This window comes from Columba livia, chromosome 34 (assembly GCF_036013475.1).
Source record: "Columba livia isolate bColLiv1 breed racing homer chromosome 34, bColLiv1.pat.W.v2, whole genome shotgun sequence".
NCBI classification, from domain to species: domain Eukaryota; kingdom Metazoa; phylum Chordata; class Aves; order Columbiformes; family Columbidae; genus Columba; species Columba livia.
Window position 1 is genome coordinate 378,445 of NC_088635.1, and position 18,587 is coordinate 397,031.

The following is an 18,587-nucleotide window of genomic DNA, read 5'->3' on the forward strand; positions in this document are numbered from 1 at the left end:
TACAAAATGGCGCCAGAATCACCTCAGGGTCAAAATGGCGCCAGAATCACCTCAGGCTCAAAATGGCGCCTGAATCACCTCAGGCTCAAAATGGCGCCAGAGTCACCTCAGGGTCAAAATGGCACCAGAGTCACCTCAGGGTTAAAATGGCAACACCAGAATCACTTTAGGGCTTCAAAAATGGAACAAAAATCACCTCAGGGCTCAAAAATGGAACAAAAATCACCTCAGGGCTCAAAATGGCAACACCAGAATCACCTCAGGGTTCAAAAATGGAACAAAAATCACCTCAGGGCTCCAAAATGGATCAAAAATCACCTCAGGGTCAAAATGGCGCCAGAATCACCTCAGGGACAAAATGGCGCCAGAATCACCTCATGGTCCAAATGGCGCCAGAATCACCTCAGGGCTCAAAATGGCGCCAGAATCACCTCAGGGACAAAATGGCGCCAAAATCACCTCAGGGCTCAAAGTGGCAACACCAGAATAACTTTAGGGCTTCAAAAATGGAACAAAAATCACCTCAGGGCTCAAAAATGGATCAAAAATCACCTCAGGCTCAAAATGGCGCCAGAATCACCTCAGGGCCCAAAATGGCGCCAGAATCACCTCAGGGCCCAAAATGGTGCCAGAATCACTTTAGGGCTCAAAAATGGAACAAAAATCACCTCAGGGCTCCAAAATGGATCAAAAATCACCTCAGGGTCAAAATGGCGCCAGAATCACCTCAGGGACAAAATGGCGCCAGAATCACCTCAGGGCTCAAAATGGCAACACCAGAGTCACCTCAGAGTTCAAAAATGGAATAAAAATCACCTCAGGGCTCAAAAATGGATCAAAAATCATCTCAGGGCTCAAAATGGCGCCAGAATCACCTCAGGGACAAAATGGCGTCAAATCACCTCAGGGGTCAAAATGGCGCCAGAATCACCTCAGGGCCCAAAATGGCGCCACCAAACCCACCCACTCCTCCCTTTTTGGTGCCGTCACGAAACTGATTGATCCCTCAACCTAATAATTGATGAATATATTGAACATATCGGGACTTTTGGACACAAACCTCCTCGTTGAAGAGCTTGCTGGCGTCCTTCCTGACGAGGTCGAGGCGCTGCACCTGGCCGGCGGAGAAGCCGACGAGCAGCGGGATGGTGGCGGCGCCGGCGGAGAACTGGTTGAAGTCATGGCAGGTGGGCTGCGTCCCCTTGTAGATGCGCTTGTCGATGGGTTTGTGAAGGTCCAGGGACTGCGGGGACACGGGGGTGTCACCACGGGGGGACAAAAACACACAGGGGAGATGCTGGGGGTCGCCATTGATGTCCCCAGGGTCACCATCATCCCCATTAGTGACAGATCCTGAGGGCTCTGGGGTCATTGTCCCTGTCCCCAGTGTCACCATTGTCCCCATAAGCTCCGGGGTCGTTGTCCCTGTCCCCAGTGTCACTGTTACCATTGTCCCCATGAGCTCCTGGGGGCTCTGGGGTCACTGTTAATGTCCCCAGTGTCACCATCATCCCTGTTAGTGACAGATCCTGGGGGCTCTGGGGTCACTGTTAATGTCCCCAGTGTCACCATTGTCCCCATAAGCTCCTGGGTCGTTGTCCCTGTCCCCAGTGTCACTGTCACTATTGTCCCCATGAGCTCCTGGGGGCTCTGGGGTCACTGTTACTGTCCCCAGTGTCACCATCATCCCCGTTAGTGACAGATCCTGGGGGCTCTGGGGTCACTGTTAATGTCCCCAGTGTCACCATTGTCCCCATAAGCTCCTGGGTCACTGTTCCTGTCCCCACTGTCACTGTCACTATTGTCCCCATGAGCTCCTGGGGGCTCTGGGGTCACTGTTACTGTCCCCAGTGTCACCATCATCCCCATTAGTGACAGATCCTGGGGGCTCTGGGGTCACTGTTAATGTCCCCAGTGTCACCATTGTCCCCATGAGCTCCGGGGTCACTGTCCCTGTCCCCAGTGTCACTGTCACCATTGTCCCCATGAGCTCCTGGGGGCTCTGGGGTCACTGTTACTGTCCCCAGTGTCACCATTGTCCCCATAAGCTTCTGGGTCATTGTCCCTGTCCCCAATGTCACTGTCACCATTGTCCCCATGAGCTCCTGGGGGCTCTGGGGTCACTGTTAATGTCCCCAGTGTCACCATCATCCCTGTTAGTGACAGATCCTGGGGCTCTGGGGTCACTGTCCCTGTCCCCAGTGCCACCATCGTCCCCATGAGCTCCTGGGTCACCATTAATGTCCCCAGTGTCACCATCATCCCCGTTAGTGACAGATCCTGGGGGCTTTGGGGTCACTGTTAATGTCCCCAGTGTCACTATTGTCCCCATGAGCTCCTGGGTCACTGTCCCTGTCCCCAGTGTCACTGTCACTATTGTCCCCATGAGCTCCTGGGGGCTCTGGGGTCACTGTTAATGTCCCCAGTGTCACCATTGTCCCCATGAGCTCCTGGGTCACTGTCCCTGTCCCCAGTGTCACTGTCACTATTGTCCCCATGAGCTCCTGGGGGCTCTGGGGTCACTGTTAATGTCCCAGTGTCACCATCATCCCATTAGTGACAGATCCTGGGGGCTCTGGGGTCACTGTCCCTGTCCCCAGTGCCACCATCGTCCCCATGAGCTCCTTGGTCACCATTAATGTCCCCAGTGTCACCATCATCCCCATTAGTGACAGATCCTGGGGGCTCTGGGGTCACTGTCAATGTCCCCAGTGTCACCATTGTCCCCATGAGCTCCCGGGTCACTATCCCTGTCCCCAGTGTCACTGTCACTATTGTCCCCATGAGCTCCTGGGGGCTCTGGGGTCACCATTAATGTCCCCAGTGTCACCATCATCCCCATTAGTGACAGATCCTGAGGGCTCTGGGGTCATTGTCCCTGTCCCCAGTGTCACCATTGTCCCCATAAGCTCCGGGGTCGTTGTCCCTGTCCCCAGTGTCACTGTCACCATTGTCCCCATGAGCTCCTGGGGGCTCTGGGGGTCACTGTTAATGTCCCCAGTGTCACCATCATCCCTGTTAGTGACAGATCCTGGGGGCTCTGGGGTCACTGTCCCTGTCCCCAGTGTCACCATCGTCCCCATGAGCTCCTGGGTCACCATTAATGTCCCCAGTGTCACCATCATCCCCATTAGTGACAGATCCTGGGGGCTCTGGGGTCACTGTTACTGTCCCCAGTGTCACCATCATCCCCGTTAGTGACAGATCCTGGGGGCTCTGGGGTCACTGTTAATGTCCCCAGTGTCACCATCATCCCCATTAGTGACAGATCCTGAGGGCTCTGGGGTCACTGTCCCTGTCCCCAGTGTCACCATCATCCCCATTAGTGACAGATCCTGGGGGCTTTGGGGTCACTGTCCCTGTCCCCAGTGTCACCATTGTCCCCATGAGCTCCTGGGGGCTCTGGGGTCACTGTTAATGTCCCCAGTGTCACCATCATCCCCATTAGTGACAGATCCTGAGGGCTCTGGGGTCACTGTTAATGTCCCCAGTGTCACCATTGTCCCCATAAGCTCCTGGGTCACTGTCCCTGTCCCCAGTGTCACTGTCACTATTGTCCCCATGAGCTCCTGGGGGCTCTGGGGTCACCCTTAATGTCCCCAGTGTCACCATCATCCCCATTAGTGACAGATCCTGAGGGCTCTGGGGTCACTGTTAATGTCCCCAGTGTCACCATTGTCCCCATAAGCTCCTGGGTCACTGTCCCTGTCCCCAGTGTCACTGTCACCATTGTCCCCATGAGCTCCTGGGGGCTCTGGGGTCACTGTTAATGTCCCCAGTGTCACCACTGTCCCTGATCCCAATGTCACCATCACCATTGTCCCCATAAGCTCCTGGGTCACTGTCCCTGTCCCCAGTGTCACCGTCCCCACTGTCCCCATCAGTGACAGATCTTGGGGCTCCGCTGTCACCGTTACAAGCCCCGCTGTCCCTGTCACCCCCCCCCACCTCCCCCCCCCCCCCGTAACGTCCCCGCTGTCCCCGCCCCCCCCGCTTCCCCCGTTACCCTCCGGTTCCCGCGGGCTCCGGAACCGGCCCCTCCGTAGAAATAAAGCTCCCGGCCCAGGTTGAAGCAGACGCGGCTCCGCTCAGCCGGGCTCCCCGGTTCCTCGGCGGGCGGCAGCGCCAAGCGCACCATGGACAAGCGAACCGGCGGCAGCGCGGCCGGGCCCGGGGCGGCGGCGGCGGCGGAGCCCGGGCCGGTGGCGGGTGGGGAGGGCCCGGGGGCGGCGGCGGGGCCGGCGCGGGGCCGGGGCTCGGGGCCCAGCAGCCGGTAGGAGCCTTCGCGGGTGCGGAATTGGCTCTTGAGCTCCAGCGGCTGCACCGGGAGCGACGCGGGACCCTCGGCCGCTCCCGGGGCCGCCGCCGCCGCCATCTTCCCGCCGGAAGGGCGTGACCGCCCGCCGGAAGCGACACAACGACCGCCGCTGCTGCCATGGCAACGCGCTGAGTCACGCGTGGCCACGCCCCCTCGGTGATACCCAATATGAGGCCACGCCCCCTCGGTGATACCCAATATGAGGCCACGCCCCCTCGGTGATACCCAATGTGAGGCCACGCCCCGTCGGCTATAGCCAATATGAGGTCACGCCCCATTGATGCCACGCCCCGGCACCACCCACTTGAGGCCACGCCCCTCGGCAGCACCCACTTGAGGCCACGCCCCGTCGCAGCCACACCCTTGAGGCCACGCCTCCTCGGCAGCGCCCCCTTGAGGTCACACCCCCTTCAAGCCACGCCCCCCACCCCTTAGGCCACACCCTCTCGACAACACCCACAGAAAGCCGCGCCCCCCTTGAAGACACGCCCCCTCAAACATCACCCCCCTCAAAAGCCACGCCCCCTAGACAACGCCCCTTTGAGGCAACGCCCCCTCAGCAACGCCCCTCGAGGCCACGCCCCACTGAAACCACGCCCCCAGCAATTGTGGCCCAGCTCCCGCTCCACCCCCTCGACGCCCCGGCCACGCCCCCATCCCCGAGGCCACACCCCCACCCCCGAGGCCACGCCCCCTGAAGGGCACCCCACCCCCCCACCGCACTGGGGGGGCCCCCCCCCAAAGCAGCCACAGCCCCAGCGCTGCTCCAACACCTTTATTGAGCACGGCACCCCGGGTGGGGGGCACCCACTGACCCCCCCTTGCCCCCCCCAGCACCCTGGGGTGTGGGGGGGCACCCACCATCCCCCCTCAACCGTCCGCCGGCCCCGGGGGGGCATCGGGGACCCCCACCGGGGGCACCTCGGGGCTTTGGGTGCCGGGGGGGGGCGGCTCTGAGGAGGGGGGGCTGCTGGGGGCTGCGTCGGCCGGGGGGGGCCCCGCTGCGGGGGGCTCGGTGCTGGTGGGGGGGTCCTGGAGATGGAAAGTGGGGGGGGGGGGCGGTTAGAAATGCCTTCCCCCCCCAAAAAAGGGGGGCACAAGGAGGGGTTCATACCTTTGGGGGGGCAGTGGGGGGGTCCAGGGTGGCGTCTGGGGGGGACCCGGCCCCCCCCGAACTCTCCTCATCCTCGGGGACGCTGATGAAGATGGGGGGGGGGCTCGAGGTCGGGGGGCGCCTCGGAAGTGGGGGGGGCGGCGCTGGGACCGCCCCCCGGAACTGGGGGTGTCCCCCCCTTCCCCTTGGCCTCCTCCTCGCTCGGCCGCTTCGGGGGCTTCTCCTGGGGGTACAGGGGGGGTGAGGGCGGGACGGACATGGGGGGGCATTGGGGACATGGGGGGACACTGGGGACATGGTGACCCCCCCCAAAACCCCTGGGGGGGACACTGGGGACATGGGGGGACACTGGGGACAGGGTGGGGGCACTGGGGATGTGGGGTTGGGGGGACACTGGGGACATGGTGACCCCCCCAAAACCCCCTGGGGTGGACACTGGGGACATGGGGGGACATTGGGGACAGGGGGGGGCACTGGGGATGTGGGGTTGGGGGGACACTGGGGACATGTGGGGACACTGGGGACATGGTGACCCCCCCAAAATTCCTGGGGTGGACATTTGGGACATGGGGGGACACTGTGGACATGGTGACCCCCCCAAAACTCATGGGGTGGACATTGGGGACATGGTGACCCCCCCAAAACCCCCTGGGGTGGACACTGGGGACATGGGGGGACATTGGGGACATGGGGGGAAACTGGGGACATGGTGACCCCCCCCAAAACCCCCTGGGGTGGACATTGGGGACATGGGGGGAACATTGGGGACATGGTGACCCCCCCCCCAAAACCCCCTGGGGTGGACATTGGGGACATGGGGGGACACTGGGGACATGGTGACCCCCCCAAAACCCCCTGGGGTGGACATTGGGGACATGGGGGGACATTGGGGACATGGTGACGCCCCCAAAACTCATGGGGTGGACATTTGGGACATGGGGGGACATTGGGGACATGGGGGGACACTGGGGACATGGTGACCCCCCCAAAACTCATGGGGTGGACATTTGGAACATGGGGGGACATTGGGGACATGGGGGGACACTGGGGACATGATGACCCCCCCAAAACCCCTGGGGTGGACACTGGGGACATGGGGGGACATTGGGGGACATGGGGGGACACTGGGGACATGGTGACCCCCCCAAAACCCCCTGGGGTGGACACTGGGGACATTGGGGGGACATTGGGGACATGGTGACCCCCCCAAAACACTTTAGGGTGGACACTGGGGACATTGGGGGGACATTGGGGACATGGTGACCCCCCCAAAACCCCTGGGGTGGACACTGGGGACATGGGGGGACATTGGGGACATGGGGGGGACACTGGGGACATGGTGACCCCCCCAAAACTCATGGGGTGGACACTGGGGACATGGGGGGACACTGGGGACATGGGGGGACACTGGGGACATGGTGACCCCCCCCCAAAACACCTGGGATATACATTGGAGACATGAGGGGACACTGGGGACATGGTGACCCCCCCCCAAAACCCCCTGGGGTGGACACTGGGGACATTGGGGGGACACCGGGGACATGGGGGGACATTGGGGACATGGTGACCCCCCCAAAACTCATGGGGTGGACACTGGGGACATGGGGGGACATTGGGGACATGGTGACCCCCCCCCAAAACACCTGGGATATACATTGGAGACATGAGGGGACACTGGGGACATGGTGACCCCCCCCCAAAACCCCCTGGGGTGGACACTGGGGACATTGGGGGGACACCGGGGACATGGGGGGACATTGGGGACATGGTGACCCCCCCAAAACTCATGGGGTGGACATTTGGGACATGGGGGGACATTGGGGACATGGTGACCCCCCCAAAACCCCCTGGGGTGGACAGAGGGGACATGTGGGGACATGGTGACCCCCCCAAAACCCCCGGGGGTGGACACTGGGGACATGGGGGGACACTGGGGACAGGGTGACGCCCCCAAAACCCCCTGGGGTGGACATTGGGGACATGGGGGGACATTGGGGACATGGTGACCCCCCCCAAAACTCATGGGGTGGACAGAGGGGACATGGGGGGACATTGGGGGACATTTGGGACATGGTGACCCCCCCCAAAACCCCCTGGGGTGGACATTGGGGACATGGGGGGACATTGGGGGACATTTGGGACATGGTGACCCCCCCAAAACCCCCTGGGGTGGACAGAGGGGACATGTGGGGACATTGTGACCCCCCCAAAACACTTTAGGGTGGACACTGGGGACATTGAGGGGACATTGGGGGCATGGTGACCCCCCCAAAACCCCCTGGGGTGCACACTAGGGACATGGGGGGACACTGGGGACATGGTGACCCCCCCCAAAACTCATGGGGTGGACATTTGGAACATGGGGGGACATTGGGGACATGGTGACCCCCCCCAAAACCCCCTGGGGTGGACACTGGGGACATGGGGGGGACATTGGGGACATGGTGACCCCCCCAAAACCCCCAGGGGTGGACAGAGGGGACATGGGGGGACATTGGGGACATGGTGACCCCCCCAAAACCCCTGGGGTGGACACTGGGGACATGGGGGAGACACTGGGGACATGGTGACCCCCCCCAAAACTCATGGGGGGGACACTGGGGACATGGGGGGACATTGGGGACATGGTGACCCCCCCCCAAAACCCCTGGGATATACATTGGAGACATGAGGGGACACTGGGGACATGGTGACCCCCCCCAAAACCCCCTGGGGTGGACATTGGGGACACGGGGGGACATTGGGGACATGGTGACCCCCCCAAAACCCCCTGGGGTGGACAGAGGGGACATGTGGGGACATTGTGACCCCCCCAAAACACTTTAGGGTGGACACTGGGGACATTGAGGGGACATTGGGGACATGGTGACCCCCCCCCCAAACACTTTAGGGTGGACACTGGGGACATGGGGGGACATTGGGGACATGGTGACACCCCCCAAAACTCATGGGGTGGACACTGGGGACATGAGGGGACACTGGGGACATGGTGACCCCCCCAAAACACTTTAGGGTGGACACTGGGGACATGAGGGGACACTGGGGACATGGTGACCCCCCCCCAAAACTCATGGGGTGGACAGAGGGGACATGGGGAGATACTGGGGACACGGGGGGACACTGGGGACATGGTGACCCCCCACCCAAAACCCCCTGGGGTGGACACTGGGGACATGGGGGGACATTGGGGGACATGGGGGGACACTGGGGACATGGTGACCCCCCCCCCAAAACCCCCTGGGGTGGACACTGGGGACATGGGGGGACACTGGGGGACACGGTGGGACATTGGGGACACAGTGACCCCCCCAAACCCCCCCGTACCTCTGCGGGGGGGCCCTCGCGGGCGCCGGGCTCGTGGCGCGCGGTGGCCTCCAGGATGGCCATGGTGGACAGCGGGATGTGCGCTTGCTGCGGGGGGGGGGACAAACACCCACAGCGTCATGGGGGGGGTCTGGGGGTGTCATATCCCCCCCCCTAAGCTGGAGTTGATTTGGGGGGGTCACCTGGTGGGGGGTGAGGGCGCGGACGTGGTTGAGAAGCGGCTCGCGTAGCTCCGGGCACTTGTCGAACACGGCGGCGAGTTGGGGGGGGGGGCAACTGCAGGACCACCGGGAACGACTGCGGTTTGGTGCGCTGGCAGCACTTGATGAAGCCTTCCCATACCTTGGGGTACTTCCAGACCTGGGGGGGGCACGGGGGGGTCAGACAGATGGACATGGGGACAGAGAGATGGACTAGGGACAGACAGACCCCCCTGGGGACAGACAGACAAACAGACACCCCCCCCAAGGGACAGCATGTGATGGACCCCCCCACACCTTGGGGAACTTCCAGACCTGGGGGGGGCGCGGGGGGGTCAGACAGATGGACATGGGGACAGAGAGATGGACATAGGGACAGCCAGACCCCCCTGGGGACAGACAGACAGACAGACACCCCCCCCAAGGGACAGCATGTGATGGAGGCTTCCCATACCTTGGGGTACTTCCAGACCTGGGGGGGGCATGGGGGGGTCAGACAGATGGACATGGGGACAGAGAGATGGACGTAGGGACAGACAGACAGACACAGGGACAGCCATGGGGACAGACACCCCCCCAAGGGACAGCATGTGATGGACCCCCCCACACCTTGGGGAACTTCCAGACCTGGGGGGGCACGGGGGGGTCAGACAGATGGACATGGGGGCAGACAGATGGACACAGGACAGCCAGACCCCCCTGGGACAGACAGACAGACACAGGGACAGAGAGACAGACAGACACCCCCCCAAAGGGACAGCATGTGATGGACCCCCCACACCTTGGGGAACTTCCAGACCTGGGGGGGGCACGGGGGGGTCAGACAGACGGACATGGGGACAGAGAGATGGACATAGGGACAGCCAGACCCCCCTGGGACAGACAAACAGACACAGGGACACACAGACAGACAGACACCCCCCCCAAGGGACAGCATGTGATGGAGCCCCCCATACCTTGGGGTACTTCCAGACCTGGGGGGGGCACGGGGGGGTCAGACAGACGGACATGGGGGCAGAGAGATGGACATGGGGACAGCCAGACCCCCCTGGGACAGACAGACAGACAGACACCCCCCCCAAGGGACAGCATGTGATGGACCCCCCCACACCTTGGGGAACTTCCAGACCTGGGGGGGGCACGGGGGGGTCAGACAGATGGACATGGGGACAGAGAGATGGACATAGGGACAGCCAGACCTCCCTGGGACAGACAGACAGACAGACACCCCCCCCAAGGGACAGCATGTGATGGACCCCCCCACACCTTGGGGTACTTCCAGACCTGGGGGGGGCGTGGGGGGGTCAGACAGATGGACATGGGGGCAGAGAGACGGACATAGGGACAGCCAGACCCCCCAGGGACAGACAGACAGACACAGGGACAGACAGACAGACACAGGGACAGCTATGGGGACAGACACCCCCCGCAAGGGACAGCATGTGATGGACCCCCCCACACCTTGGGGAACTTCCAGACCTGGGGGGGGCACGGGGGGGTCAGACAGATGGACATGGGGACAGAGAGATGGACATAGGGACAGACAGACCCCCCTGGGGACAGACAGACAGACAGACACCCCCCCCAAGGGACAGCATGTGATGGACCCCCCCACACCTTGGGGAACTTCCAGACCTGGGGGGGGCACGGGGGGGTCAGACAGATGGACATGGGGACAGAGAGATGGACATAGGGACAGCCAGACCCCCCTGGGGACAGACAGATGGCCGGAGAGACATCTGGATGGATGGACAGACAGACAGACCTGTTTCATGAGGGTCTGGAACCCCCCAGAGCCACCAAACCCAAACCCAAGGGACACCCAACCCCCTGAGGGACAGACAGACGTCCCGATGGAGTGACAGACATAGAGATGGACAGCCAGACGAAGGGATGGACAGACAAACGGACATGTTTCATGATGAGGTGCTACAAGATGTTGGTGATGAAGCCACCCAGATGTGGGTACAATGAGGGTCTGGAACCCCCCAGAGCCACCAAACCCAAACCCAAGGGACACCCAACCCCCTGAGGGACAGACAGACATCCCAATGGACAGCCAGACAAAGGGATGGACAGACAAACGGACGTGTTTCATGATGAGGTGCTACAAGATGTTGGTGACGAAGCCACCCAGATGTGGGTACCATGAGGGTCTGGGACCCCCCAGAGCCACCAAACCCAAACCCAAGGGACAGGGGACAGATGGATGGACAGACAGACAAAGGGATGGACAGATAGACAGACAAAGGGATGGATGGACAGACAGATAAATGGATGGATGGACAGACAGACCTATTTCATTATGAGGTGTTGCAGGATGTTGGTGATGAAGCCACCCAGATGTGGGTACAATGAGGGTCTGGAACCCCCCAGAGCCACCAAACCCAAACCCAAGGGACACCCAACCCCCTGAGGGACAGACAGACGTCCCGATGGACAGCCAGACAAAGGGATGGACAGACAGACAGACCTGTTTCATTATGAGGTGTTACAGGATGTTGGCGACAAAGCCACCCAGATGTGGGTCCAATGAGGGTCTGGAACCCCCCAGAGCCACCAAACCCAAACCCAAGGGACACCCAACCCCCTGAGGGACAGACAGACGTCCCGATGGAGTGACAGACATAGAGATGGACAGCCAGACAAAGGGATGGACAGACAAACGGACGTGTTTCATGATGAGGTGCTGCAGGATGTTGGTGACAAAGCCACCCAGATGTGGGTACAATGAGGGTCTGGGACCCCCCAGAGCCACCAAACCCAAACCCAAGGGACAGGGGACAGATGGATGGACAGACAGACAAAGGGATGGACAGACAAACGGACGTGTTTCATGATGAGGCGCTACAAGATGTTGGTGATGAAGCCACCCAGATGTGGGTACAATGAGGGTGTGGGACCCCCCAGAGCCACCAAACCCAAACCCAAGGGACAGGGGATGGATGGATGGACAGACAGACAAAGGGATGGACAGATAGACAGACAAAGGGATGGATGGACAAACAGACAAAGGGACGGACAGCCAGACAGACCTGTTTCATTATGAGGTGTTGCAGGATGTTGGTGACAAAGCCACCCAGATGTGGGTACCATGAGGGTCTGGGACCCCCCAGAGCCACCAAACCCAAACCCAAGGGACAGGGGACAGATGGATGGACAGACAGACAAAGGGATGGACAGACAGACAAAGGGATGGATGGACAAACAGACAAAGGGACGGACAGACAGACCTATTTCATTATGAGGTGTTGCAGGATGTTGGTGATGAAGCCACCCAGATGTGGGTACCATGAGGGTCTGGGACCCCCCAGAGCCACCAAACCCAAACCCAAGGGACAGGGGATGGATGGATGGACAGACAGACAAATGGATGGACAGACAGACAGACAAAGGGATGGATGGACAAACAGACAAAGGGATGGACAGCCAGACAGACCTGTTTCATCATGAGATGCTGCGGGATGTTGGTGACAAAGCCACCCAGATGTGGGTACCATGAGGGTCTGGGACCCCCCCAGAGCCACCAAACCCAAACCCAAGGGACCCCCGAGGGCCAAACCAGACATCTGGACAGCCGGACGGACAGCCGGACAGACCTGTTTCATGATGAGGCGCTGCAGGATGTTGGTGACGAAGCCGCCGAGGCGCGGGTACATGGCCAGCGCCTGGATGACGGTGCGCATGAGCAGCACGGGCAGCGGGCTGAGCTCCATGAGCTGCTGCAGCACCACGGCCAGCACCTCCGACGTGTACACGTTGCGCTCGGCGAAGCACAAGTTGGTGGCTGCGGGGACAGCGTTGTCACCTCCCCGTTGGCGCCGCAGCCCCCTGGGGTGGCTCGGGGTGTCCCCCATTGTCACCTCGTCACCCACCTTTGATGATGGATTTCATGTCGCACTTGGAGGAGTCGATGTTGTGCAGGGCGACCAGCAGCTCGCCCGGGCTCAGCGGGGACACGGCCGAGGAGCCGTCACCTGCGGGGACAGGGGGACGTGGTGGCGTTGGGGACACACAGGTGGCCCTGGGGGGGCTTGAAGACACCACTCAGGAGGTGACATGGAACGTGGTACACCCCCGGATGGCCCCGTGTCCCCATAGTGGTCAATGGGAATGTCCCCAGTGATGTCACACCCAAGATGTCCCCACAGTGGTCAATGGGACTGTCCCCAGTGATGTCACACCCAAGATGTCCCCACAGCGGTCAATGGGAATGTCCCCAGTGATGTCACACCCAAGATGTCCCCATAGTGGTCAATGGGACTGTCCCCAGTGATGTCACACCCAAGATGTCCCCACAGCGGTCAATGGGAATGTCCCCAGTGATGTCACACCCAAGATGTCCCCACAGCGGTCAATGGGACTGTCCCCAGCGATGTCACACCCAAGATGTCCCCACAGTGGTCAATGGGAATGTCCCCAGTGATGTCACACCCAAGATGTCCCCACAGTGGTCAATGGGACTGTCCCCAGTGATGTCACACCCAGGATGTCCCCACAGTGGTCAATGGGACTGTCCCCAGTGATGTCACACCCAAGATGTCCCCAGAGTGGTCAATGGGAATGTCCCCAGTGATGTCACACCCAAGATGTCCCCAGAGTGGTCAATGGGAATGTCCCCAGTGATGTCACACCCAAGATGTCCCCACAGCGGTCAATGGGACTGTCCCCAGTGATGTCACACCCAAGATGTCCCCACAGTGGTCAATGGGAATGTCCCCAGTGATGTCACACCCAAGATGTCCCCACAGTGGTCAATGGGACTGTCCCCAGTGATGTCACACCCAAGATGTCCCCACAGCGGTCAATGGGAATGTCCCCAGTGATGTCACACCCAAGATGTCCCCACAGTGGTCAATGGGACTGTCCCCAGTGATGTCACACCCAAGATGTCCCCACAGTGGTCAATGGGACTGTCCCCAGTGATGTCACACCCAAGATGTCCCCACAGCGGTCAATGGGAATGTCCCCAGTGATGTCACACCCAAGATGTCCCCACAGCGGTCAATGGGACTGTCCCCAGTGATGTCACACCCAAGATGTCCCCACAGTGGTCAATGGGAATGTCCCCAGTGATGTCACACCCAGGATGTCCCCACAGTGGTCAATGGGACTGTCCCCAGTGATGTCACACCCAAGATGTCCCCACAGCGGTCAATGGGAATGTCCCCAGTTATGTCACACCCAGGATGTCCCCACAGTGGTCAATGGGAATGTCCCCTGTGATGTCACACCCAAGATGTCCCCACAGTGGTCAATGGGAATGTCCCCAGTGATGTCACACCCAGGATGTCCCCACAGTGGTCAATGGGAATGTCCCCAGTGATGTCACACCCAGGATGTCCCCACAGCGGTCAATGGGAATGTCCCCAGTGATGTCACACCCAGGATGTCCCCACAGTGGTCAATGGGAATGTCCCCAGTGATGTCACACCCAGGATGTCCCCACAGTGGTCAATGGGACTGTCCCCAGCCATGTCACACCCAAGATGTCCCCACAGTGGTCAATGGGAATGTCCCCAACCATGTCACACCCAAGATGTCCCCACAGTGGTCAATGGGACTGTCCCCAGTGATGTCACACCCAAGATGTCCCCACAGTGGTCAATGGGAATGTCCCCAGTGATGTCACACCCAAGATGTCCCCACAGCGGTCAATGGGAATGTCCCCAGTGATGTCACACCCAGGATGTCCCCACAGTGGTCAATGGGACTGTCCCCAGTGATGTCACACCCAAGATGTCCCCACAGTGGTCAATGGGAATGTCCCCAGTGATGTCACACCCAAGATGTCCCCACAGCGGTCAATGGGAATGTCCCCAGTGATGTCACACCCAGGATGTCCCCACAGTGGTCAATGGGACTGTCCCCAGTGATGTCACACCCAAGATGTCCCCACAGTGGTCAATGGGACTGTCCCCAGTGATGTCACACCCAAGATGTCCCCACAGCGGTCAATGGGAATGTCCCCAGTGATGTCACACCCAAGATGTCCCCACAGCGGTCAATGGGACTGTCCCCAGTGATGTCACACCCAAGATGTCCCCACAGCGGTCAATGGGAATGTCTACAGTGATGTCACACCCAAAATGTCCCCATAGTGGTCAATGGGACTGTCCCCAGTGATGTCACACCCAAGATGTCCCCACAGTGGTCAATGGGAATGTCCCCAGTGATGTCACACCCAAGATGTCCCCACAGTGGTCAATGGGACTGTCCCCAGTGATGTCACACCCAAGATGTCCCCACAGTGGTCAATGGGACTGTCCCCAGTGATGTCACACCCAAGATGTCCCCACAGTGGTCAATGGGAATGTCCCCAGTGATGTCACACCCAGGATGTCCCCACAGTGGTCAATGGGACTGTCCCCAGTGATGTCACACCCAAGATGTCCCCACAGTGGTCAATGGGACTGTCCCCAGTGATGTCACACCCAAGATGTCCCCACAGTGGTCAATGGGAATGTCCCCAGTGATGTCACACCCAAGATGTCCCCACAGCGGTCAATGGGAATGTCCCCAGTGATGTCACACCCAAGATGTCCCCACAGCGGTCAATGGGACTGTCCCCAGTGATGTCACACCCAAGATGTCCCCACAGTGGTCAATGGGACTGTCCCCAGTGATGTCACACCCAAGATGTCCCCACAGTGGTCAATGGGACTGTCCCCAGTGATGTCACACCCAGGATGTCCCCACAGCGGTCAATGGGACTGTCCCCAGCGCCGTCCCCCCCTCAGGATGCCACATGTCCCCATGCTGTCCCCTACCGTGCTGTGTCCCCAGCAGCCGGTTGAAAACCTCCTTGACCACGATGGGGTTGAGCTTGATGAGCTTGGGCAGCGCCTGAATCACCTCTTTCTGCACCCAAAACAGCGGCGCTCAGCGCCATTTGGGGACACACGCGGGGAGGGGACACGGGGACACCAGCGGAAGGGACACCCACCTTCTCCAGCCCGTTGAGGACGGGGATCAGGAACCTCACGTCTGGAAGCCGCTTGTGATAAAGGTCCCGGACCCTCTTCACCAGCTCAGGCGAGGGCGGCACTACCGGGAGGGGGGTGACACGTCACCACCGGCCACCCCGGTGTCCCCCGTGTCCCCACGTCCCTTACCTTTGTCCGTCAGGGTGTGCAGACACCGCGTCACCAGCGTCTCGGCTCCTTTGGGACAATTCTCCACCAGCAGCAGCAGCTCGGGCGAGTTCATCCCCATGCCGCGGATCTACGGTACAGCCGCCATTGTCACCGCGTCCCCCGCCGCCGCGTCCCCCCTCGCGTCCCCTCGCCGGGCTCACCGGGTGCTCGATGACGCGCAGGACGGTGCGTTTGATGTCGGCGATGGCTTCGGTGTACACGGACGCCAGCTCGTGGATCAGCTTGTGGTTGAGCGGCAGGAGCGCCAGGTACAGGTAAAGACATTGCTTGATGGTCTCCTCGGTCCACGGCGCCGCCACCTCTGCCGCAAAGCGTCACCGTCATGGGGACAACTTGGGGTGTCACCCCCCCACTCCCCACAACTCACCCGTGTCCTTGTCCGCCCCGAAAAGCACCGAAGGCGGGTTGGGATGAACCAGGAGCTGTAAATAGTTGAAGGCGAACTTCTCAACGTATTCACGTAGCTGGTCCCGCTCGTACATGCGCTTGATGAACTGCAGGGCTTGATGGCGGACCTGGCGGGGGACACGGCGACGTGTTGGGGACACGGGGACAGCGGCGTCCCCAAGGGTGGCGGCGTCACCTACGCACCTTCTCCTTCTCGTGGGAGCTGAGGTCCAGCAGGACGTGCAGGTATTGGAATTGCCGTGATGGGCGCTTGAAGATCAGGTCGCAAAGAGTGGACATGCCCAGGTAGGTTCGGCTCTGAGGGGGCAGGGAGGGACACCGGGGAGAAATTTAATGAATAAAACAAGTGTAGAGGGTTGTATTGAGGCCAAAAAGCCCCAAATTGGTGCCCCTGGGGCTGCCATTTGAAACGCTGAGGTGATTCTGGCGCCATTTTGAGCCCTGAGGTGATTTGGTGCCATTTTGTCCCTGAGGTGATTCTGGCGCCATTTTGAACCCTGAGATGATTTGGCGCCATTTTGACCCTGAGGTGATTCTGGCGCCATTTGGATCCTGAGGTGATTCTGGCGCCATTTTGACCCCTGAGAGGGGATTCTGGCACCGCCATTTTGGGCCCTGAGGTGATTCTGGCGCCATTTGGATCCTGAGGTGATTCTGGCGCCATTTTGACCCCCGAGAGGGGATTCTGGCACCACCATTTGGACCCTGAGGTGATTCTGGCGCCATTTTGTCCCTGAGGTGATTCTGGCGCCATTTTGTCCCTGAGGTGATTCTGGCGCCGCCATTTTGAGGCAGTTTCGGGGTTACTCTGTGTATCAATAATTTCCACATTAGTCACTTTTTGTACATTTTCTTCTATTATATAATGAAATCTAGGCTGAAACTCCCCAATTTGGTGCCCCTGGAGCCGCCATTTTGATCCCTGAGGTGATCTGGCGCCATTTTGATCCTAAGGTGGTTCTGGCGCCATTTTGAGGCAGTTTGGGGGTCGCTCTGTTTATCGATAATCCCCACATTAGTAACTTTTTGTACATTTTCTTCCAGTATATAAGAAAATTGAGGCTAAAACTCCCCAATTTGGTGCCCCTGGAGCCGACATTTTGACCCTGAGGTGATTCTGGCGCTGCCATTTTGAGGCAGTTTGGGGGTCACTCTGTTTATCAATAATCCCCGCATTAGTCACTTTTTGCACCTTTTCTTCCATTATATAATGAAATTAAGGCTAAAACTCCCCAATTTGGTGCCCCTGGGGCCGCCATTTTGATCCCTGAGGTGATTTGGTGCCATTTTGACCCTGAGGTGATTCTGGCGCCATTTTGTCCCTGAGGTGATTCTGGCGCCGCCATTTTGAGGCAGTTTCGGGGTTACTCTGTGTATCAATAATTTCCACATTAGTCACTTTTTGTATATTTTCTTCTATTATATAATGAAATCTAGGCTGAAACTCCCCAATTTGGTGCCCTTGGGGCTGCCATTTTGATCCCTGAGGTGATTCTGGCGCCATTTTGAGGCAGTTTGGGGGTCGCTCTGTTTATCGATAATCCCCACATTAGTAACTTTTTGTACATTTTCTTCCAGTATATAAGAAAATTGAGGCTAAAACTCCCCAATTTGGTGCCCCTGGAGCTGCCATTTTGATCCCTGAGGTGATTCTGGCGCCATTTTGATCCTGAGGTGATTCTGGCGCCATTTTGACCCTGAGGTGATTCTGGCGCCATTTTGAGCCCTGAGGTGATTTGGCGCCATTTTGACCCTGAGGTGATTCTGGCACCATTTTGACCCTGAGGTGATTCTGGCGCCATTTTGAGCCCTGAGGTGATTTGGCGTCATTTTGACCCTGAGGTGATTCTGGCGCCATTTTGACCCTGAGGTGATTCTGGCGCCATTTTGACCCTGAGGTGATTCTGGCGCCATTTTGAGCCCTGAGGTGATTCTGGCGCCATCTTGTCCCTGAGGTGATTCTGGCGCCATTTTGACCCCTGAGGTGATTTGGCGCCATTTTGACCCCTGAGGTGATTCTGGCGCCATTTTGAGCCCTGAGGTGATTTGGCGCCATTTTGACCCTG

At 59.6% G+C, this 18,587-nt stretch overlaps 2 protein-coding genes across 2 annotated transcripts in view; both read right to left on the reverse strand.

The window, feature by feature from the left end:
• Window positions 1-964: 964 nt before the first annotated feature.
• On the reverse strand, window positions 965-4,421 carry LOC135576920 (dystrophia myotonica WD repeat-containing protein-like). The gene is made up of 2 exons (XM_065044252.1): window positions 4,007-4,421; window positions 965-1,243 (listed from the first exon to the last, which is right to left on the reverse strand). Exons 1-2 carry the CDS (start codon window positions 4,373-4,375, stop codon window positions 1,007-1,009), a joined length of 606 nt encoding a protein of 201 aa, XP_064900324.1. The 5' UTR covers window positions 4,376-4,421; the 3' UTR covers window positions 965-1,006.
• Window positions 4,422-5,212: 791 nt separating this feature from the next.
• The window catches only part of SYMPK (symplekin scaffold protein), a 35,919-nt gene continuing 22,544 nt past the window's right edge, over window positions 5,213-18,587 (reverse strand). The window contains 13 exon segments of the mRNA XM_065044251.1: window positions 5,213-5,350; window positions 5,433-5,655; window positions 8,757-8,843; window positions 8,939-9,028; window positions 9,030-9,116; window positions 12,556-12,743; window positions 12,832-12,933; window positions 15,727-15,817; window positions 15,903-16,003; window positions 16,072-16,180; window positions 16,254-16,414; window positions 16,481-16,628; window positions 16,705-16,818. Coding sequence (XP_064900323.1) covers window positions 5,500-5,655; window positions 8,757-8,843; window positions 8,939-9,028; window positions 9,030-9,116; window positions 12,556-12,743; window positions 12,832-12,933; window positions 15,727-15,817; window positions 15,903-16,003; window positions 16,072-16,180; window positions 16,254-16,414; window positions 16,481-16,628; window positions 16,705-16,818 — 1,434 coding nt within the window. The 3' untranslated portion in view covers window positions 5,213-5,350; window positions 5,433-5,499.

Coding starts and splice junctions, on each gene's coding strand:
- LOC135576920 (XM_065044252.1), bottom strand. CDS start 4,375: ATGGCGGCGGCGGCGGCCCCGGGAGCGGCCGAGGGTCCCGCGTCGCTC. Junction 1,244..4,006: donor GAGCCCGCGGGAACCGGAGG/GTAACGGGGGAA, acceptor GTGTCCCCGCAG/TCCCTGGACCTTCACAAACC.